Genomic DNA, 18,259 nt, shown 5'->3' with positions numbered 1-18,259 from the left:
TATTACAAGGATTATAGACCTTGACATCTTTCTAATCAGACAGTAATTGGTAGTATTTTAATGATAATTTCAGATAACTATCTTCTTTAATTTAAATAATGCGTACCTGAGAGAGACAACGTTTCCAAGCTCGGCTGGTAAGTTTCGTATTTTATTAGAAGATAGATCCAGATATACAAGGTTGTGAAGCTTAGCAATGTCTGGAGGAATATGTGATAAGGAGTTGTCGCTGAGATGTAATGCGGTCAAATGGTGCAGGGACCATAAAGACGAACTTAAGCTTCTGACTCTTCCTGCAATGCAAAAGTGGAAACTTTAGTTCATGTCAGTTTTAACTTTTATTTCCCAAGCTAATATTTGAGAACACTAAGTGAGGCATCTGAAGACTGCAGAGATTAGGTTAGAAAAGATAACTAACGTTCCTAAGCTATACAGAAGCAGTTTTCTAAGGAAGTACCAGTAGAATGTGTCAACTATTAAAGTGCAGTGGTGATTGTACAAATATTAAAGTGCAGTGGTGATTGTACCTTTATTAAAACATTCTGGAGAAAAACACAATTTACAGACTAGACTTTTCATACCAAGGGTAAACTATGTTTAATTATCAAATTATGCTGCAAGTCAAACCGATTTCTCTTAGCAGTAGGCTTCGAATATGCCCCTAAAGCCACTTCTTACATGACAGTGATAGATAAAACAAGGTGTGAAAGACACTTTTTAACCTGGAAACATGGCTGCTGGAAACAAACATGTGGGTGAATACTGTGGTGTAGCCTTGAAAAAAAATCTCTGCACTATCAGAAAGCCCCCCCAATGCAAGATCACTCCGCAGAATCTTGTTCCAGGTCGAGGGCAACCTCGTCATCAACAATCAGTCGTTTAATTACTCAAGCAGCAGCCTCCGGTCTTGCCATAAAATCCTTTGCTCACGCCCAAAAGAGGGGTTCTAGATTGGAGATTTCCGGTGACCAGTTGGATTCTGGTCTATGCATGAACCACCGCCTAGGCCACAGACTGGGGATGGTATGGTAATACTTGCCCACATTTGCTATCCGCTTGGATCTACACATGACATTCGATGCCATCCCACAAATCACTCACTGGAAGTATAAAGGAAGCCACAACAGTGAATGGAGAACAAGAACAGCATGAGAATCTAGGAACTTTAGCATGAAGTGTCTCAAAAGTTTCCACAACACCTATCTTGCTACTACTCCCACTACTTACTCTAACCAGATCACACAACATAACCTCTCTTTCTGGTACATAATACCATTTCCAGAGCTTTATCTTGCTGCTGCATCAGGTCATTGGCCAGCTAGCAGTTTGGATCCCTTAGCAAAAATATATTTGAATAATCCAACCCCTGAAGCAAAACTACCCTAGGGCCACTAAGCAGCCAGTCGTTAACTGCATCTAAAACACAATGCATTCTGCTCTCACAAATGACTACATTTTAGTACAATTTTAGGGCAAAGAACGCTGTGGCATTCCATGCAACCACCCCCCCACCTCCCTCCAATAAAATGGAGAATCTGTGAATCTTGAATACCACACGGGCTTCCTATAGTAACTACCATTTTTTAGGCCTATTCCAATCCAGTAGTCTGACCAAATGCTGAAACATTCTGGAGCATAGAGGATGTGATGGGAGGGAACTTCCTGGTAAGTGGGCAAATTACTCTTATAATGAGGGCCACATTTGGGACCCGATGGAGCATTTGTTTTTTTAATTTAGAAGGTGTGAGAACCTCTGTTTTCCCTTGTATATATGCATCTTTAAGTGAAAGCAACTCACGTTCACAAATCTATCCTCACACCATCAAAAAAAATAAAAAATAATCATGTTAAAACTGAGAGAAGTTGAGGAGCCTAGCCGGCGACCAAGATGGCCGTGTAGGTACTCTGCTCCGCCGATCTCCGTCCCTGCCCTAGATACCCTGCAAACTATCCTGGTCCCGAGTCTCACCCCAATACGCCGGAACTTAAGCGGCGCCCGCTGGCGAAATTCAGAGTTGCCGCCGACATCTAGGGGCGGAGATATATCGACCAGCAGAGTGGGGCCTAGTCCGCCGGGAAAGCCGGGGACTTGTGTGAACTTTGGTGCCGCCTGGAGTGTCAAAACAGGAGCCACGGATCACCCAACCTCGGTAGGCCCGAGGTGCGGAGAAAAGCTCCTCTGAGATAGCTGTGGGAGGGCCGCGCTACCAGTTGGAGCACCTGAGCACCTGAATTGCCTGGAGAGGTTGCAGACGCCCGAGAAACGTCGCCCGGCCCGAGGAGCTTCCATGAGTGCCGGACACTGAAAGGTGAGGACGCCCCGGGAGCCTCGGACTGTTAGGCACTGCCCAATTTCAACGCGGCAGGGCGGAACCTCGGGGTCCTCAAACTATTTTGGTGAACGTGATGGATAGTAGAGGACACATTTAAGGGGACTTTGGGTTTGCCGGCCCCATTGACTACGGAGACGGTACAGACCTGGAAGCAGCAACTTATACCCTAAAATAGGCTGGCCAGTGTTGGAGTGGATATATACTTGGGGTCGCCTGGAGGGAAGTGGCATTGTGGTTGCTTGGGTGGGACTCTGCTCGACTGCCTCGAAGACAGCCACTACTAGAGGACACAGGGGGTGCATGAGAAGTGCCCATTTACGCTGAATCCCTGGAAGAGGGAGAATTCAGTAACACGCTGAGTGTGGGGCGAGCATGAGAACGGGCGACAAATAAGACCAACAGCAAGACCACCCACGAAACGGAGAGACCTTAGAGGGGTGCAGTAGCAGTGGGCCTAGTGAATAAGGACAGTAATGCACGTTGATTACAGACCCACAGCCTGGGAAGTGGAGGTCACCGCGATTGAAGGCAGAAGCCAGGCACTGAAGCAAATTCATAGGTCCTCTGGTCGACTTTCTGCAGAGTATTGGGCTAGGAAAGAGGAGAAAAGATGGCCGCGAAGGCAGACTCAGATAAGACCATTCCTCAGGGTCCCAGGGGTTCACGGAACATACAAACAGGCTGGATAGATATACATTCCCAAAGGGGACCCCAGTGGAGTCCAAAAAAATCTTTGAGGGGGTGGGGGGCTGGATGCCTCTCCCGCCCCCTCGGAGCCAAAATTAAGGAATTGATGGCGGCCATACATGGTGTGCAGGCATCTTTGGGCCAGCAGATGGAGGCCCTGGACAACAAACTTGACACAGTTACGGTGGAGATGGGGCTGATCCGAGCAGACCTCACAAAAGCGAGTGAAAAGGTGAAGTCTTTGGAGGTCAAGACGGCCAGTTTGGTTGACGATGTGAACTTGCTACAACAGGAGGTGCGGGACCTTAAGGCCTCAAAGGTCCTCACGGACCGTAAACTGGACGATTACGAAGGTAGGGCCAGGTGTAACAATGTTCGAATTCTTGGAGTACCTGAGAAATCGGAAGACCTAACTCCGGACTTATTCGTCGAAAATATTGTCCTCAACCACCTCAAGCCTAAAGGCCTAAGCAACTATTTCACGGTGGAACGTGCACATAGAATTCCGGGGCGTAAGCCGCAACCTGGGGAGTCCCCCGCCCTACGATTGCAAGGGTCCTGAAATTTCGAGACAGAGACGCGATCCTGCAGGCGGCCCGAGTCGGACCCCCGTTGAAATTTGAAAATAAGACATTGTCCTTCTTTCCAGATTTCACCCAAATGGTTCAAAAACAGCATCAGGGATTTTTATTGGTGAAGAAAAAACTAAGAGAAAAGGGACTAAAGTATGCCATGATGTTTCCGGCCCGCCTGCGGGTAGAACTTAATGGTAAGGCCTGGTTCTTTGACAACCCGGAGGTGGCGGCAGATTGGCTGGACAGTCTACGTGCGACGGAAGCGGAGCGTCAGGACCGTGATGGGGAAGGTGAGCAAGAACCGGCGTAATGCAATGACAGACGGGCTTTAATAGGAGAAAGTGATGGTGGGGGGTGAGATGGGGACAAGTTGATTCCCCCGTTCTGCTAGTTAGTAAATAAAATGTTGTGTTCAGAGTACAATAGGGGTGGGGATGGTAGACTGGGACGGTCGGGTTCGTTCAGGCCCTCCTCTATTCTCTACTTTTAGTTAGTTTAGATTAGAGTAAGGGCGACAGGCACACTGCTAGTGGAGTATGAGCGTTTGTTTTATGCAGGGGTGCAGAGTGGGGGGAGAGGAGCAAATATGTTTGTTTTTTTCACAATTGAGAATTTATCATGTGCATCATTATTGGCAATGTGTTTTTGTTGTTTTTTCCTTGCATCAGGTAACCTGGATATGGTGTATCATTACTATGTCTTCTGGTAGACAGGGGTTGGGGATTGCCACACTCAGCCTGAATGTTAACGGGCTGGGGGAAAAGATTAAAAGAGGGATGGCTAACCAATTGATTCGGAGACATTCCCCGGACGTGGTATTGCTACAAGAGACACATCTGATTGGGAATCGTTGTATGGCGTTGCATAAAAGGGGGGTACAAATTAGTCGTACATGCAGGATTTACCACCGGGTCCAGGGGGGTGGGGATCCTAGTGAGAAATTCCTTCCTACTGACCATTCAGGCCACATGGGCTGACAATCTAGGTAGATACATTGGTATCTCTGGGTTGTGGGAGGGGAGAATTGTTACTTTTTTGTTCGTGTATGTTCCGCCTGCCCTATAGGCCGACGGCTTCCGCGACCTGTGCAGAATTTTTTTAACTTTGCCTATTGGGATGTTGATTGTGGGGGGGAGACTTTAATGCTGTGATGAATGGTGAAGTGGATAGACACCCTTCCCGTATACTGCCGCTGTCCCGGTGGTGGTTATCGGATTTTGCAGAGACCACAAGACTTGCTGATGGGTGGCGGCTGAAAATTCCAGGAGAAATACACTACACACACTCCTCTGCCGCTCACAGCTCTCTCAAGGATAGATTATGTATTAGTGCCGGCGGCACAGGTGGCGTGGATCCGAGAGGTGCATCATTTGGGTAAGGGGATATCGGACCACTCGCCGGTCTGGCTAGATCTTGAGGTGCGACGGAGAGATATAGGAAGGATTGCCCCAATAAATGTGTGGCAGTTGAGAGACCCTGACACCAAGAAGGAGACTGTACTTGTTACGGATCGGTATTTCCTGAATAATGCGGGATCGGTGGAGTTGAAGTGTTCCTTGTGGGAGGCATACAAAACAGTCATTAGAGGGGAAGTGTTGTCGATCGTCGCGGGGAAGAAAAGGAAGAGCCGGGCAGAGGTTGACAAAGTGGAGGCAGAGTTAATGGCTTTGGAGAGGGAGGTGGTGGGAGATGCCGCTCCAGAGGAGATGCACCGCTTGAGACTGCCCTGTGATGAATATAGAAGCCTGGCTAGAGATAGGGCCAAGTTGCAGCATGCCAATACTCAAAGTAGAGTTTACGAGCACGGCGATAAAGCAGGGAAATTATTGCGTGGCTAGGGAGAGGGGAATGGGCATCGAGATTGGTGCCAGAGTTATACAGAGCGCTTCGGGAAAATAACAGATCCGCAACAAATAGTAGAGGAGATCTCGACCTATTATAGCTCAGTGTATACAGCGGCAGAAACATATACAGAGGCTGACAACGTGAATATGATACGCGATATCCCGATGCCCGAACTCTCGGTGGAAGACAGGGATTATCTGGACTCCCCCTTCACGGAGGATGAGGTTGCGCAAGCAATTAGGGGAGTACACTCTGGGAAAGCCACTGGCCCGAACGGGATCCCCATAGAGCTTTATAAATTGAATGCGAATAAACTGGCACCATTCCTCCGTGATATGTTTGTTTAGAGCAAGGAAGAGGGTCAACTCCCATAGGATCAGCGGGTAGCCAATATCGTCATTCATAAGGACAGCAAGCCAAAGACAGCCTGCTCCTCTTATCGCCAATCTCACTTTTAAACGCCGAGCCGAAGGTGCTGGCCAAATTGCTGGCGACTAGGCTGTTAAAGGTTATTACAACCCTGGTCCACCCGGATCAATCCGGCTTTATGCCCCGCTGCAATACAGCATCGCTGCGGCGGCTTTTCCCGCTCTGTGCGGCGTTTTTGAAAATACCGCGTTACATGACTAGCTCAGCTCGTAATCAGCATTCGAGCGCCGTAGCTGATTACTAGCTGAGCTCGTCATCAGCATCGAAGGGGTTAACAAACGTAGGCTGCATGGGATTCTAGATGGCGCATCAAAAATACACGAACCAACGGTCCTGTTATCATTGGATGCTACCATGGCCTTGGATAGAGCTGAGTGGCCCTATCCATTCGCAGTTTTGGGAAAGATGGGTATGGACAGGAATTTATCGGATGGGTCCGTCTTTTGTATGCGGGTCCGCTGGCACTAGTGGTGGTGAATAATCATAAGTCTGCTGATTTTCCTCTGGGAAGGGGTACTGGACAGGGATGTCCTCTCTCCCCTCTGTTTGCGCTGGCGATTGAGCCATTTGCGGCGTGTGTCCGTTGGGACAGGTCGATTAGAGGGCTGCGGTGGACGGCTGAGTGGGAAGATAAAATCTCGCTCTACGCTGATGACATTCTCCTCTATCTCACCACCCCCAGGAAATCTCCGATTAAGTTTCTTGACGCACTGGGCATATTCGGGAGGTACTCTGGCTTCGCCGTCAATTGGGCAAAGTCGGTGCTTTTTGTTATCAGCGGTGACCCCCCCCCCCCCCAGTCATCCCCAAGACTTGTCCATTGAAAATGGAGTGTGGGGTTTCGGTATCTGGGCATATACGTGACAATGGATCCAAAGTTACGATATGATAATAATCTGGGGCCGCCGTTGGCCAGGTTCCGGAGGGATGTGGCGAGATGGAAGTCATTGCCGCTCTCCCTGTTCGGTCGCGCTGTACTGCTTAAAATGATGGCCCTTCCCAGTTTCCTATACGCGCTTCAAAGTGCAGTAGACCCTGTACCCCCAGCATATCTTAAAGAAATAGTCCCTTCAAAGACAGCTTCTCTGGGAGGGCAGACCACGCATTGCCTTTTCCAAACTTACATTACCCTGGTATGACGGAGGGATCGGTTTGCCGGACCTCCGGAAATACTACTGGGCCTCCCAGTTGGCGGCGATCAATCATGCGATCTATGGATCGCCCCTAGACCCCGGATATGCGGTGGACCGTGTCCAAATGCCAGGCAGGGAATATACGAGAGCCCTCTATGCTAGAAAAGGCAGGTTTCCCCTAATTGGACCTGCGGCACACGCGGTCCTGGTGTGGCATGAGGCTAATCGAGATCTGAAATGGGACGGTAGAATTACCTTGGCTACTCCGCTATGGAACTCTGAAGGCTTGGGGAGCCTGTGGAAGACTAAGGGTTTTGACAAATGAGATCTCATCGGGATCTCGCAGGTCAAAGATGGGTGGGGGAGGGATGGGATCCTTACTTTTGAGGCCCTACATAAAAAGACACCAGCTGCAAGAGAGCGAGCGATACCAGTACCTTCAGGTTAGGAATGCTCTGCTTGCTGATATTCCGCGAGGCACTACACTTCCAGAAGCTTCCCCATTAGAGGACCGAATTCTAGATGGTCTTCTTCCAACCAAAACTATTTCACTGATCTACAAAAAAACGTATTATTCACACTGAGGATCCGCTCGTAACCATTAGGGAACAGTGGGGCGCCAATGGCCTGGTATTGGATGACGAAGATTGGAGGGAGGCGGTTTCTTCCCCGGAAATAGTGGCCATCTAGATGAGAAGTAGGTTGGTACAAGTGAAGATCCTTCACCGGTCCTACGTTACAGGACCTCGGCTTCTGCGGATGGGTCTGGCTGTGAATGGCGAGTGCCGTAGAGGTTGTGGGGAGACTGGATGCATGTATTATGGAATTGTACTGAAGTACAGAGCTACTGGGTCAAGATCTACGATAAGATCCGAGAGGTCATGGGAGTAGAACTGGTGTTGGAGGCTCGACGCTGTATCTTGAATGTTTGGGAACCGACTGATCTCAACTTACATGGGAAGCGATGGGTGACTCTGGCATGTGCAATAGCCAAATGTAACAATCGCTCAGCTGTGGGGAGCCAGTCAAGGGCCCCTGATAGGGAAATGGATGGAAGATTTAGACTGGTGCATGTCATAGAGATCAGTGTATGTTGCCAGGGGTAGACCCAGGAAGTGGGAGGAAATTTGGGGAGCCCGGAATAGCTACAGAGGGGATATATGTGTTCCTCCTACTGCAATTGGAGATAATGTAGGGTCGGAATTTCAATGATGCCTGAGCAATATCCTAATATATATTTTGATATATAAAAGACGTATAACTACTACTGTGTTAGCCTTGTCTGTCTCCTGATGCTTTTTTTTGTATGTGTTAATAAAAAGATTTATAAAAAAAAGTGAGAGAAGTTTTGCCACTGACGCTGCTGGGAAAGGCAGCGCTTTTTAAAATGATGGCGCTCCCTCGATTTCTGTACGCACTGGAAAACACCCCATTCCCAGTGCCACCGGGCTATTTCAAGAAGATAGCAGCTCAGGTTTCCGGGCTGTTGTGGGGGAACAAACCAGCACGCATAGAACAGCGCAAATTGGTTAAAGGGTGGTATGACGGCGCATAGCACTCCCCGACATACAATTATACTATTGGGCGGCCCAGCTGAATGTCGTCAATCAATGGATACACGCCCGACAGGCGGACCCTGCTTTCAGGGCAGACAGGCACGAATTAGGGGTGCGGGGCATGATGTCTGCGCTTTATAATAGGAAGCGAACCCCAGCTGTTCTCGGACCCACAAAGCAGACGGTCAACATATGGCACGAGGCCCATACTAAATTAGGATGGTGGGGAGCGATAACCCAACTTACTACTCTATAGGATACACTACGATTGGGTGGCCTTAGGAATTATAAGGGATTTGCTCAGTGGAACGCAATTGGTATATGCACGGTGGGTGACATGTGGCACAAAGGGGAGGTAAATTACATTTGAACGTCTTCAAACACAGTAGGAACTAGCGCCCTGGGAAATATTTAGTTATATGCAGATAAAACATGCGCTGCAAGCAGCCTTACCATCTGGCACGGAGGTCCCAGAGGCCGCCTCCCTAGAGGGCAGACTGCTGACGGACTGCATGCATAAGCGGGCTACTTTCCTCACCTACCGAAAATTAGACCCACACGTGGCACTCAGAGAAAAGTGGTCCCAGGACGTGGGCAAATTCGAGGACTCCGAATAGCAGGAGGCGCTGGCTTCCCCGCAGGCAGTGGGAATACCCTCAAGACTCAAACTAGTGCAGCTCAAAATTCTACATAGAACCTAAAATACAAGGCTCACCCTTCCTAAAATAGAGGACAATGTCGCACCCATACTGGCTTAGGCGATGCGGGAGGGGGGTATATTCTACCATACTGTGTGGCAGTGTCCAAAGATCATGGAGTACTGCGTAAAGGTGATGAGAACCATATTGCAAGCGGCAGAAGTGTCACTAGTGCCAGAACCCAAGAGATGCTTGCTAAAGGTGTGGGAACCGAACGATCTTACTCGCCCAGCACAAGTTTGGGTCACACAGGGGGATAGTGGTAGCAAAGCGTAACATCGCACAAAAATGGGGTACGGAAGAGTCACCAACACTTGCAGCATGGTGTAAAGATATGGATGCAGTTATGGTGGCAGAGAAGGCAGTGTTTGTCAATTGAGTATGTTCTCAAAAGTGGGGCAGAGTTTGGGGGCATGGAATAAATTCAGGGATTCCATCTGAGCCGCCTACGGTACGGGCGGAGAGAGAATCTGATAGTGAAGATGACAGGGAGGTGCAAATTTAATGGTTAGTATATTGTTATCTGTTGTGATGTATGCAATATCAGTATGCAAATCGTCGTAAAAATGCTGACGTCAGGATATAATGATTGTACGTACTGTCTGATTAACTTGTGCCTTGATTATAATTATAGTAAAAAAAAAAAAATTTTAAATGTAAAAAAAAAAAAAAAGAGAGAAGTTTGATGGATATATAGTTACAAATGATATTGCCATGAAAAAGTTAAGTAATTCCTAAGTTAATGTGCTATATATTTCCCTTGTGTCCCAAACTGTAATCAACTCCTATGACTTATTACTTCATAAAGCTTGTCTGTAGAGGTGAATGACAGGATCTATGATGCAGTCATTACTTCTTTTTTATTAATGCAATTGTTGAGCATTATAAAATGGTGGTGGTGTGGGTGCATGATGGCTGGTGCATTGGTATATAATAGTGTTGGTTTATTTTGGTTGGTACATTTATCCATGTATAAGGGTGCAGGTTTGGACATATGATGCTAGTTGTGTTAGTCATTGTCGCTGTTTGGAAATATGAGGGTGGCTGTGTCAATGTATTACCTGAATAAGCTCCAATGAGATGCGTCGAGACAATTCTTTATTTTATTTGTAAGTGCGTAAACTAATGTATGATTTCTAGAACTAGGTTCTTGTAGTTGCCATGGTAAATTGTGGCTGTGTTGGTGTATGACAGTTGCCGTGTTGGCAAATAAGACTATTTGATGCAGCATTACAGTAGCTGTGAATGGGTATTATTGTGTGCGTTTGGGTGTATGCTGGCATATAAAGAAGTGTGTATGGTTTGGGGGCTTTATGGTCCTTGCATATTTGTTATATGGATATATAAGGCATATGAATGCAGATGTCCGGTTTTGTGACGAAGGTGTGGTCATAGTGTAGGCTAATTGTGTGAAGGAATATATGATGGCGGGGTTGCGATGTGATGCACTAAATGATGTTTTATAAGTAGTGTGTTCTTTATTGGTTTTGGAATCCGAGGGATGTATAGAATATTGTATGCTGTGTGGGTGTTCAGGCTGACCTACAAGATGGTGCTGGAACACAAGGTGAACACAGCACCTTAACTGATGATGGTTGCTTGGTTGGTGTAGGATCATCGGAGTAGGATAGCGGGAATGTTGAAATTTTTTCCAAAACATATGTTGGAGTTGGTGTATACGAACAATGGTGTGGGAGTGTGTGTGTGTGTGTGTGTGCCGGCATAGGATGACCCCCGCGCCCCCTCCCCCCACCTGTATCAAGTGTCTGGTCTACCATCCTTCCCAACACTTTGTGCCTCATTTGTCCTCCTACCCCTCAGTGTACGTAATTGCTCCAATGCCAACCCCCTGTGTATGCCACTCAGTGTTGCTCTTACAGCCTCTGGATGTACCCCCTCTGCCTTTGTCAGATTATACCTCTATGTGCGGTTATACCAATGTGCTCCCTGTGGCCTCTGTATTCCCCTGTGCCCTGCCATGCCCCTCTGTGTGCCCCTCCATATTGTCAAAGTCTCCTGCTTCCCCTCTTGTCCTTCCTTGCTCTCACGCGGCCCTATCTAAAGACCTGTTCCCACTGCTGTAACTGTTTCTCAACTGTCCCTGTTGGCCCAGCGTGCCCCTCAGCTTTCCTATAGCCAGTTTGTGTGCCAAGCGGTCTCATCTGGGCAGCCCAGTGTGTCCGCCATGGTTATGGGCACTAGTATCACCACTCACCACAGACCCAGTCTGCGGCCTACACTACTCCTGCACTTGCCACTTTACATCTTTTCTTTGTGCCCCTCCTCACCACCTGCAATACAATATATGTCTGCTTTCAATTGTAAAAAAAAAAAAAAGAAGAAAAAAAAAAAAAAGAGACCTATTGGCAAATACATTTTTAATAGAAGAAAGCATGATGGAGCACAGGGTTTAGTACAATACAAACCCAGAGACTAACTCTCACCCCCTCCACGTGGGGAGGGGGCATTTAAGACTTCTACCGAAAGGATAATATATTGCTATTTGCTTAAACTAAATCCAGGGGGGAAAAAAAATGAATACCTCTAAATGAAATGCCAATATTATACCAAAAAACACAAAAACAAATGAAGCATGGCTCTCTAAACCCCAATCTAAAGAAGTCTCTCCTTCCTTATCAACCCAGTTAAATCACTGAGTATGTGACTGGATCGTAATCTTTCCATGGCCTACCACTGCTCTTCTGAAGGGATCTAGCTATTGGTCCAGAGAACAAGGTTAAAGAGATTATAATGGTCTTACTTGACATCTAACCTTGCGATTCTTTTAACCATTACTAAGGCTCCCATCAATAAAAATTACCCTTTGTGGCATGGACACCTTAAAGCAATTAAGATTTCGGATCCCTGAAAAAGACAAAAGAGATCCACTGTAAATCAGACGTCGCAGCACACCCAGATGCACTAGCTGTCTTGGATGGGAACTCTATGATGAAGCATGCCACTAATGGAGGCTACTGGATGAGTGTTCTTCTATAACTAAATTGGAGACCCCTTCTTTACAGATCAAGGGAAATATCAGGACATAGTAAACAGGCTCTCTTGTTGGTCATTTGATTCTAATCTCCCATGGCCTACCACGACTCTTCTAGAGACAAGTCTTCATGATACCAAGATCTGGTAGGGTGGAGATCATCATCTGCTTATTAATGGTTGACTACAGCAGACTTCTACATAACAATTCTCAGGGACTCCATAAACAGATTAAAGAACATCAGAGAAAGAACGGAGCATTATGGAACTCCAAAAGTCATGAGGTAGTCTTAGAAGAGTTCTCCATTCCCAAACAAATGTCTTCTCCTGAAAAAAGAAAAAAAACACATGGAAGCAAACTGTACTATTTCCTCTGTCCAATTTGGCAGTGGATAACAACAAAAGGAGTGCGATAAGTGTGTAAACGGGGGCACTTTGAGTGTGAGATTGGATGCCCCACGGAGGGAGGCCGGGCAGCGTGCAACTGTATGAAGATGTAACTTGGGGAGTGATCAGAGGTGCGCATCTGGTAGTGAGCCATCACAGTGAGATCTTGAAAGGAGTGAGTTTGTATGGGGGGAAGTCCCTGTCTACCGGGACTGTGTGCGCGCGCGTCTGAGGTGTGAATAGGGCGCACACTGCAACAAGTCACTGTGGGGTGAGTGGATGTGTGCATGGGTGATAGTGAGTGTATGGAATCACCGTGTGAAGAAGGTTGCATCCGTGCAGGTGGTGGGGAAGCAAAGAGAGGGTGAACCAGTGTTGTAATGACTGTCTGCTGGCGGACTGTGTGCAGCGAGGAGGGGCTGCTCGGTGAAGGTGTGCGCAGCGTGATTGTGAGTGGGCAGTGAGTGCAGGTAGTGTCTGAGAACAACTGTCTGCCAGCAGTGCGTGGTACGTCACCGGGGGCCCTGAAAACGCGCTAGCGGTACATATAGCGCTGTGACACCCCCTCATGGAAAGTGCGTGCAAGGCGCGTGTCTTCAGAGAAATATGTGCACCGGGAACCATTGTGCAGACGTTGTATCAGAGGGAGTGTGTCAGCGAGATTGTGCATAGAAAGGCTTCTTGCAGAAAGTCACTGCAACAAAGTGTGTGCAGGGGGAGTGAGTGTATGGGGGTCACCAGCTAGGAAGTCACCACAGTCGATTAGGAAGTCACTGCAAGAACAGTGTGTGCAGACGAGGTCACCAACTAGGTACCCTAGCCACAAGCCACTGCAGGGAGAGTGTGTGCAGGGTGAGTGCGTGCATGATTAATACCAGCTAGGAAGTCACCACAAGGAAAGTGTGTGCAGGGTAAATGCGTGCATGGGGGGGGGTCACTGGCTACGTGTGTCAGCCCGGCCTGGAAGAGTGTCTAACTTGAATACTACAATTACATTGTAGCAGGACTAACGTGCAAGCCGCAGAGCTGCAAACAGATTTAGCAACATTATTTGTCGGATATGACCCGTGATATGCACGTGGCGGTCGATTCCAGAAATTTCTGTCAGGTTGTGGGGGGGCCCCAACATCTAAAAAAATTGAAATGGTGGGGCTCAACCTACAAAAGTTTGAAGACCTCTGTCTTAAAGGAAGGCTCCCCAACCTTCGAGACACATCTGTGGTTATAACCTGAGGGGAGGCTTGAGTTAGGAAGGATAGGCCTCAAGACAGGTTTTGTGGCCGAATCCACTAGTTGAGAGCGCCGACCATCTGAGGAGTCACCTGTATGTTGTCGAAGGATCCACTGATTTGAATCTATTGTGCGGAAATAGCCTCTTGAAGAGGATGCATGCGGAGACGACAGTATGGAACTACAAGGATGAAGGAGGAGGGATTTGAATAGGCGCACTGAAAGACTTTCTTGTGCTCACGCGTTCTGCCAAACATAGGAGTTTTTGTTGTCGCTCCTGCGATGGGCAAGCTTTTATCAGGACCGTGTCTAGGACATCTCCCAGAAATGTTATCTGCTGAGTACGCTGTAGAACTGACTTGTACGGGTTAAGGGTAAGGCCTAATCTCCTGAAAAGCCCCAGACAGGCTTTGGAAGACCTTCTCGGGCTGTCGAGAGAAGGTGCTTTGGCGAGCCAGTCGTCTAGATAGGGAAAGATTTGGTAATGTTGTCGGAGGTATGCAGCCACAGGAGAAGGGAATTTTGTGAAGATGCATGGGGCTGATTTGAGCCCAAAAGGCATGACCCGGAATTGGTAATGTCTGCACGCTACAGCGAACCTCAGAAACTTCTTGTGCCTTCTGTGGATAGGAATATGAAAGTAGGCCTATTGGAGGTCCAAGGTTACCATGTAGTTGTTTGCATTGAGACGCTGTAGGACTTCCTGGATAGTGACCATGCGAAATGATTGTTATTTCAAGTATTTGTTTAGACTTCTTCAATCTAGGATCGGTCTCCATTTCTTTTCCTTTTTTCGCACCAAGAAAAAACCAAAGTAAAAACCTTCTCCTCTTTGATGGACACGTTCCTGCTCTATTGCACCTTTCTGGAGCATTGATTTTACAGGGTCAAACTTTACCATTGATCAAGGAGACAGTTTTGATGGTCAGTCAAGTAAGCCACTAACGATTTACCAACCCGTACCGGGAAAACCTGAACATCCCTCCAAACAAAGTCTTAGCCTGCAGAGCACGAATAAGCAGCTCATAATAATTGAGAAAGAACCAAACAACGGCAAGTCTGGAAAAGACAGGCCTTATAGGCATGTCATCAAAAAAACAACCAACAACGACATAGCATCCCCAATTTTAATCACTACCTCAAGTGCGGACATAGAAACTGATAGACAACTGGTAACAAATGTTAACAGAAAAAATCTTGAACTCATCAAAGTAACCTTTCCAACTGATATAAAAGGTAGTTAATGCTGAAACAATAAGTGAAGTTGGGGGAAGATGCCGCTCTGAGAACCTGGTTGAGGCAAATGAGTGCTTAGCAGCAATGAGGCATGCAATAAGCATAGAACAAGAAGCAAAAACATTAAACATGCCACAAAAGCGACTCCAGAACGATGCACATTAACCACTCGAAAACTATCACACCGTTAATGTAAAAGATACTGGAAGTCGTAGGCAAATGAATCAACGCCAAATAGTCAAAATTGGTGATAATTCACACATGGCAAAGGAGGAAACTGCCAACACAGGGAAGCTTCTCTTTATCCCCGAATAGGAGCTACGAGGCTCGCAAGATCACCTAAACCGAGGGAACATACTTTGTTTAACATCAGCAATCCGAAGCCTTGGCCATCTCACTTCAGCAGATCTTCTGTCGGTTGAGTTTATAACAACAAACGATGAGGCAGAAAAAGAATGCACAGTCACAACATGGAGGGAGGCAGGAATAGTGGCCCACATCCTCTGAGACGGTCAAATTTAAGGAATGGGGAATCCTCTTGAAGGAAGTGGCAAAGGCAGCATACCCGTCCCCACTCCTAAGAAGGCACAACAAGAGTGCAAATCAAGTCCGGATGAAAAGACCAACGCGCTCGGTCTTCAAGGTGCTAGGGGAGCCGAAGCAGCTGAGTATGAGCACTTACAGCCGCAATCGTCATCCCCAAATTGAACCTCCCGAAAGACATGTCATAAAAGTGCTCTCTTGGAACATTGCGGGCGCAAAAGACATCGTAAATAAAAACGGCAAAGCTGCCACCTGGGACCCATACGCAATAATAGCCCTACAGGAAACGTGGTTAACCAAACCAATTGACATACCAGGCCGTTTATGTTTTCATGTAGTGAGACCCGCCTACAACGCTTTCGGCGAGCAAGTGGGGGCCTCTCCGTCTAGATTTCAACAGCCTTAAAGATCAAAGTATCACAACTGGCTGCAACGACGGCGGACATGCAAATTGGAAAGCACAATAAAGGACATAACCAGAACTTTCATTTTAATAAATACATATGCCAATCCAAAAAAAAAACCTCAAAAAAGCACTCTTCCAACGCATTATCACAGTGGTCTCAAATATGCGTTTGGAACATCCCAACTGGGAGATAATGCTCACTGGCGATTTTAACTCTAATGTTCTACAAGAACCAGAAGACGAAGTTAACATTAATGCAGCAAACGAAATTTGGAATGTCTTGCCGCAGGCGCTTCCTCAGGTTAGGAAGAGCGATAAGGAGGGCAAACAATTCATATGGGATCTAGATAATCTTGGCCTAGGGGTATTAAATGGAAGATCTAACCAAGATAACCCTCCCTCCATGACCTACACAGGCCATAACGCAAGCTCCATCCTGGACTACACATTAGTCACATTACCCCTGCTAGGGCAAGTTCAAGACTTCCATATAATCTGTTCCTGGGACAGCGACCACTCAATGCAACACTTTGAGATTAGGATAGACATAACTAAACACGCACCAGCGCCCATGTTAACAGGCCCTAGCGCCCATGTTAACAGGCACTATCACAACCATTAACCTGAAGCGGTTAAGTGGACGAGCGAATCCCTCCCTCAAATAGCTAATGATGCTAGGAACGTACTACAAGCGCTCCTTCCAGAGAACGTTCTGTGCCCAGAAATTTGAAGTAATTATTTGAAGCAACTCCGGAAGACTAATTCAAATAACAAAACAAAAACTCTCAAATTCAACATCAGATTCAATAAATCAGCACTGACATTAAGGAGGCACTTGAAAAAACTAACGCATCGAGTACATGGTCAAACCCAAAATTCCAGCGTCTGGGAAGCAGTACGTAAGGCCAGGAAACAATATAAGAAATTAATATGGACTGAAAAACAAAGCCTTGTAAATGAGTTCTAGTCTAAACTACTGCACAATATAAAGAGAGCGGACTCAAGGGCCTTCTGGTTACAAGTTAACACCGTAAATCGGACAGCTCAACCAATAAGTATGAACTGCATAACTGAATCGGAATGGACCCAACACATAACAGACATATTTTCAACAAACAATTTGAACACAACAACAACTTTGGCAAGCAAAGTAACAGACAAATCAGAGCAGGAAGACATCGCCCAAGTCCATCAAGGTAATAGGACAAAAGTCCAAGATAGCATGGTACCATGCTCCAGGCAAGTTGATGAACAAAGCATATTAAAAATAATTAAGAAAAGTAGGCAAGACAGCGCCCCAGGTCCAAACGGCATTCGGCAAGCTATTTATAAGGAGGACCCACAGTATTGGGCTAGCAAATTCAACTCATTGTTCCGAACAGTAAGCAACACGGGTGGTATCCCAGAGAGCTGGAGGGGGACGATCATAACCCCAATCTACAAAGGCGAAGACCGTAAAGACCCAAATAACTACCGTCTAATCGCCCTCATTGACGCCGCAGCTAAATACTATGCGTCAATGATATTAGCAGACCTGGCTCAATGGTCAGAAATGAATAACAAAATACCACTGAAACAGACTGGGTTTCGCCGTGGCATGGGAACAATGGCGAATGCTATGGCCCTATGCCTGATCGCAGAGAAAAGCCTACAGAACTGCCAAGAGCTTTACACCTGGTTTGTGGACTTTAAGGCGGCCTTTGACCGCGTCAACAGGCAAATGCTATGGGCAAAACTAAAACATCAGGGCCTACCGGACTCAATTCTCTTGCTCATCATTGCCTGTACACTGACACTTGGATGCAGGTAAAAATCGACAATGGGCATTGTTTGACCCGGAAGATCAATACTGTTGATGGCCTAAAGTAAGGCTGTGTCTTGGCCCGCACTTATTTAATCTATTTATGGGTGATCTGGCAGAAAGCTTAGACAAGGTCAATGCACATCCTCCCCAGTTAGGTCATCTCCGTGTAACGCATTTATCGTATGCGGATGACGTGGTATTGCTGAGCCAGACAAGAATTGGCCTTCAACGCCTGTTGCATGACATGTCCGATTACACAAAAAAGAATCGGCTAACAATAAACATCCGGAAAACAAAGATAACGCTCATAACGCGGCAACACAAAACTCCACCAACCTTCCGAATAAACAATGACCAGCTGGAAGCAGTAAATAGCTATAAATACTTGGGGGTACATCTAGACAAG

General features: G+C 46.9%; 1 protein-coding gene across 1 annotated transcript in view; it reads right to left on the bottom strand.

Annotated features, from left to right (window-relative positions):
- The window catches only part of LOC147663180 (uncharacterized), a 58,774-nt gene that overhangs the window by 9,725 nt on the left and 30,790 nt on the right, over nucleotides 1–18,259 (bottom strand). Inside the window, exon 3 of the mRNA XM_086950613.1 lies at nucleotides 107–293. Coding sequence (XP_086806739.1) covers nucleotides 107–293 — 187 coding nt within the window. The remainder of the gene's footprint in view (nucleotides 1–106; nucleotides 294–18,259) is intronic.

Source organism: Lissotriton vulgaris, unplaced genomic scaffold (assembly GCF_964263255.1).
Source record: "Lissotriton vulgaris unplaced genomic scaffold, aLisVul1.2 SCAFFOLD_1333, whole genome shotgun sequence".
Classification (NCBI taxonomy): Eukaryota; Metazoa; Chordata; class Amphibia; order Caudata; family Salamandridae; genus Lissotriton; species Lissotriton vulgaris.
Note: the sequence above shows the minus strand (reverse complement) of the source record. Positions and strands in the feature narration are given on the sequence as shown.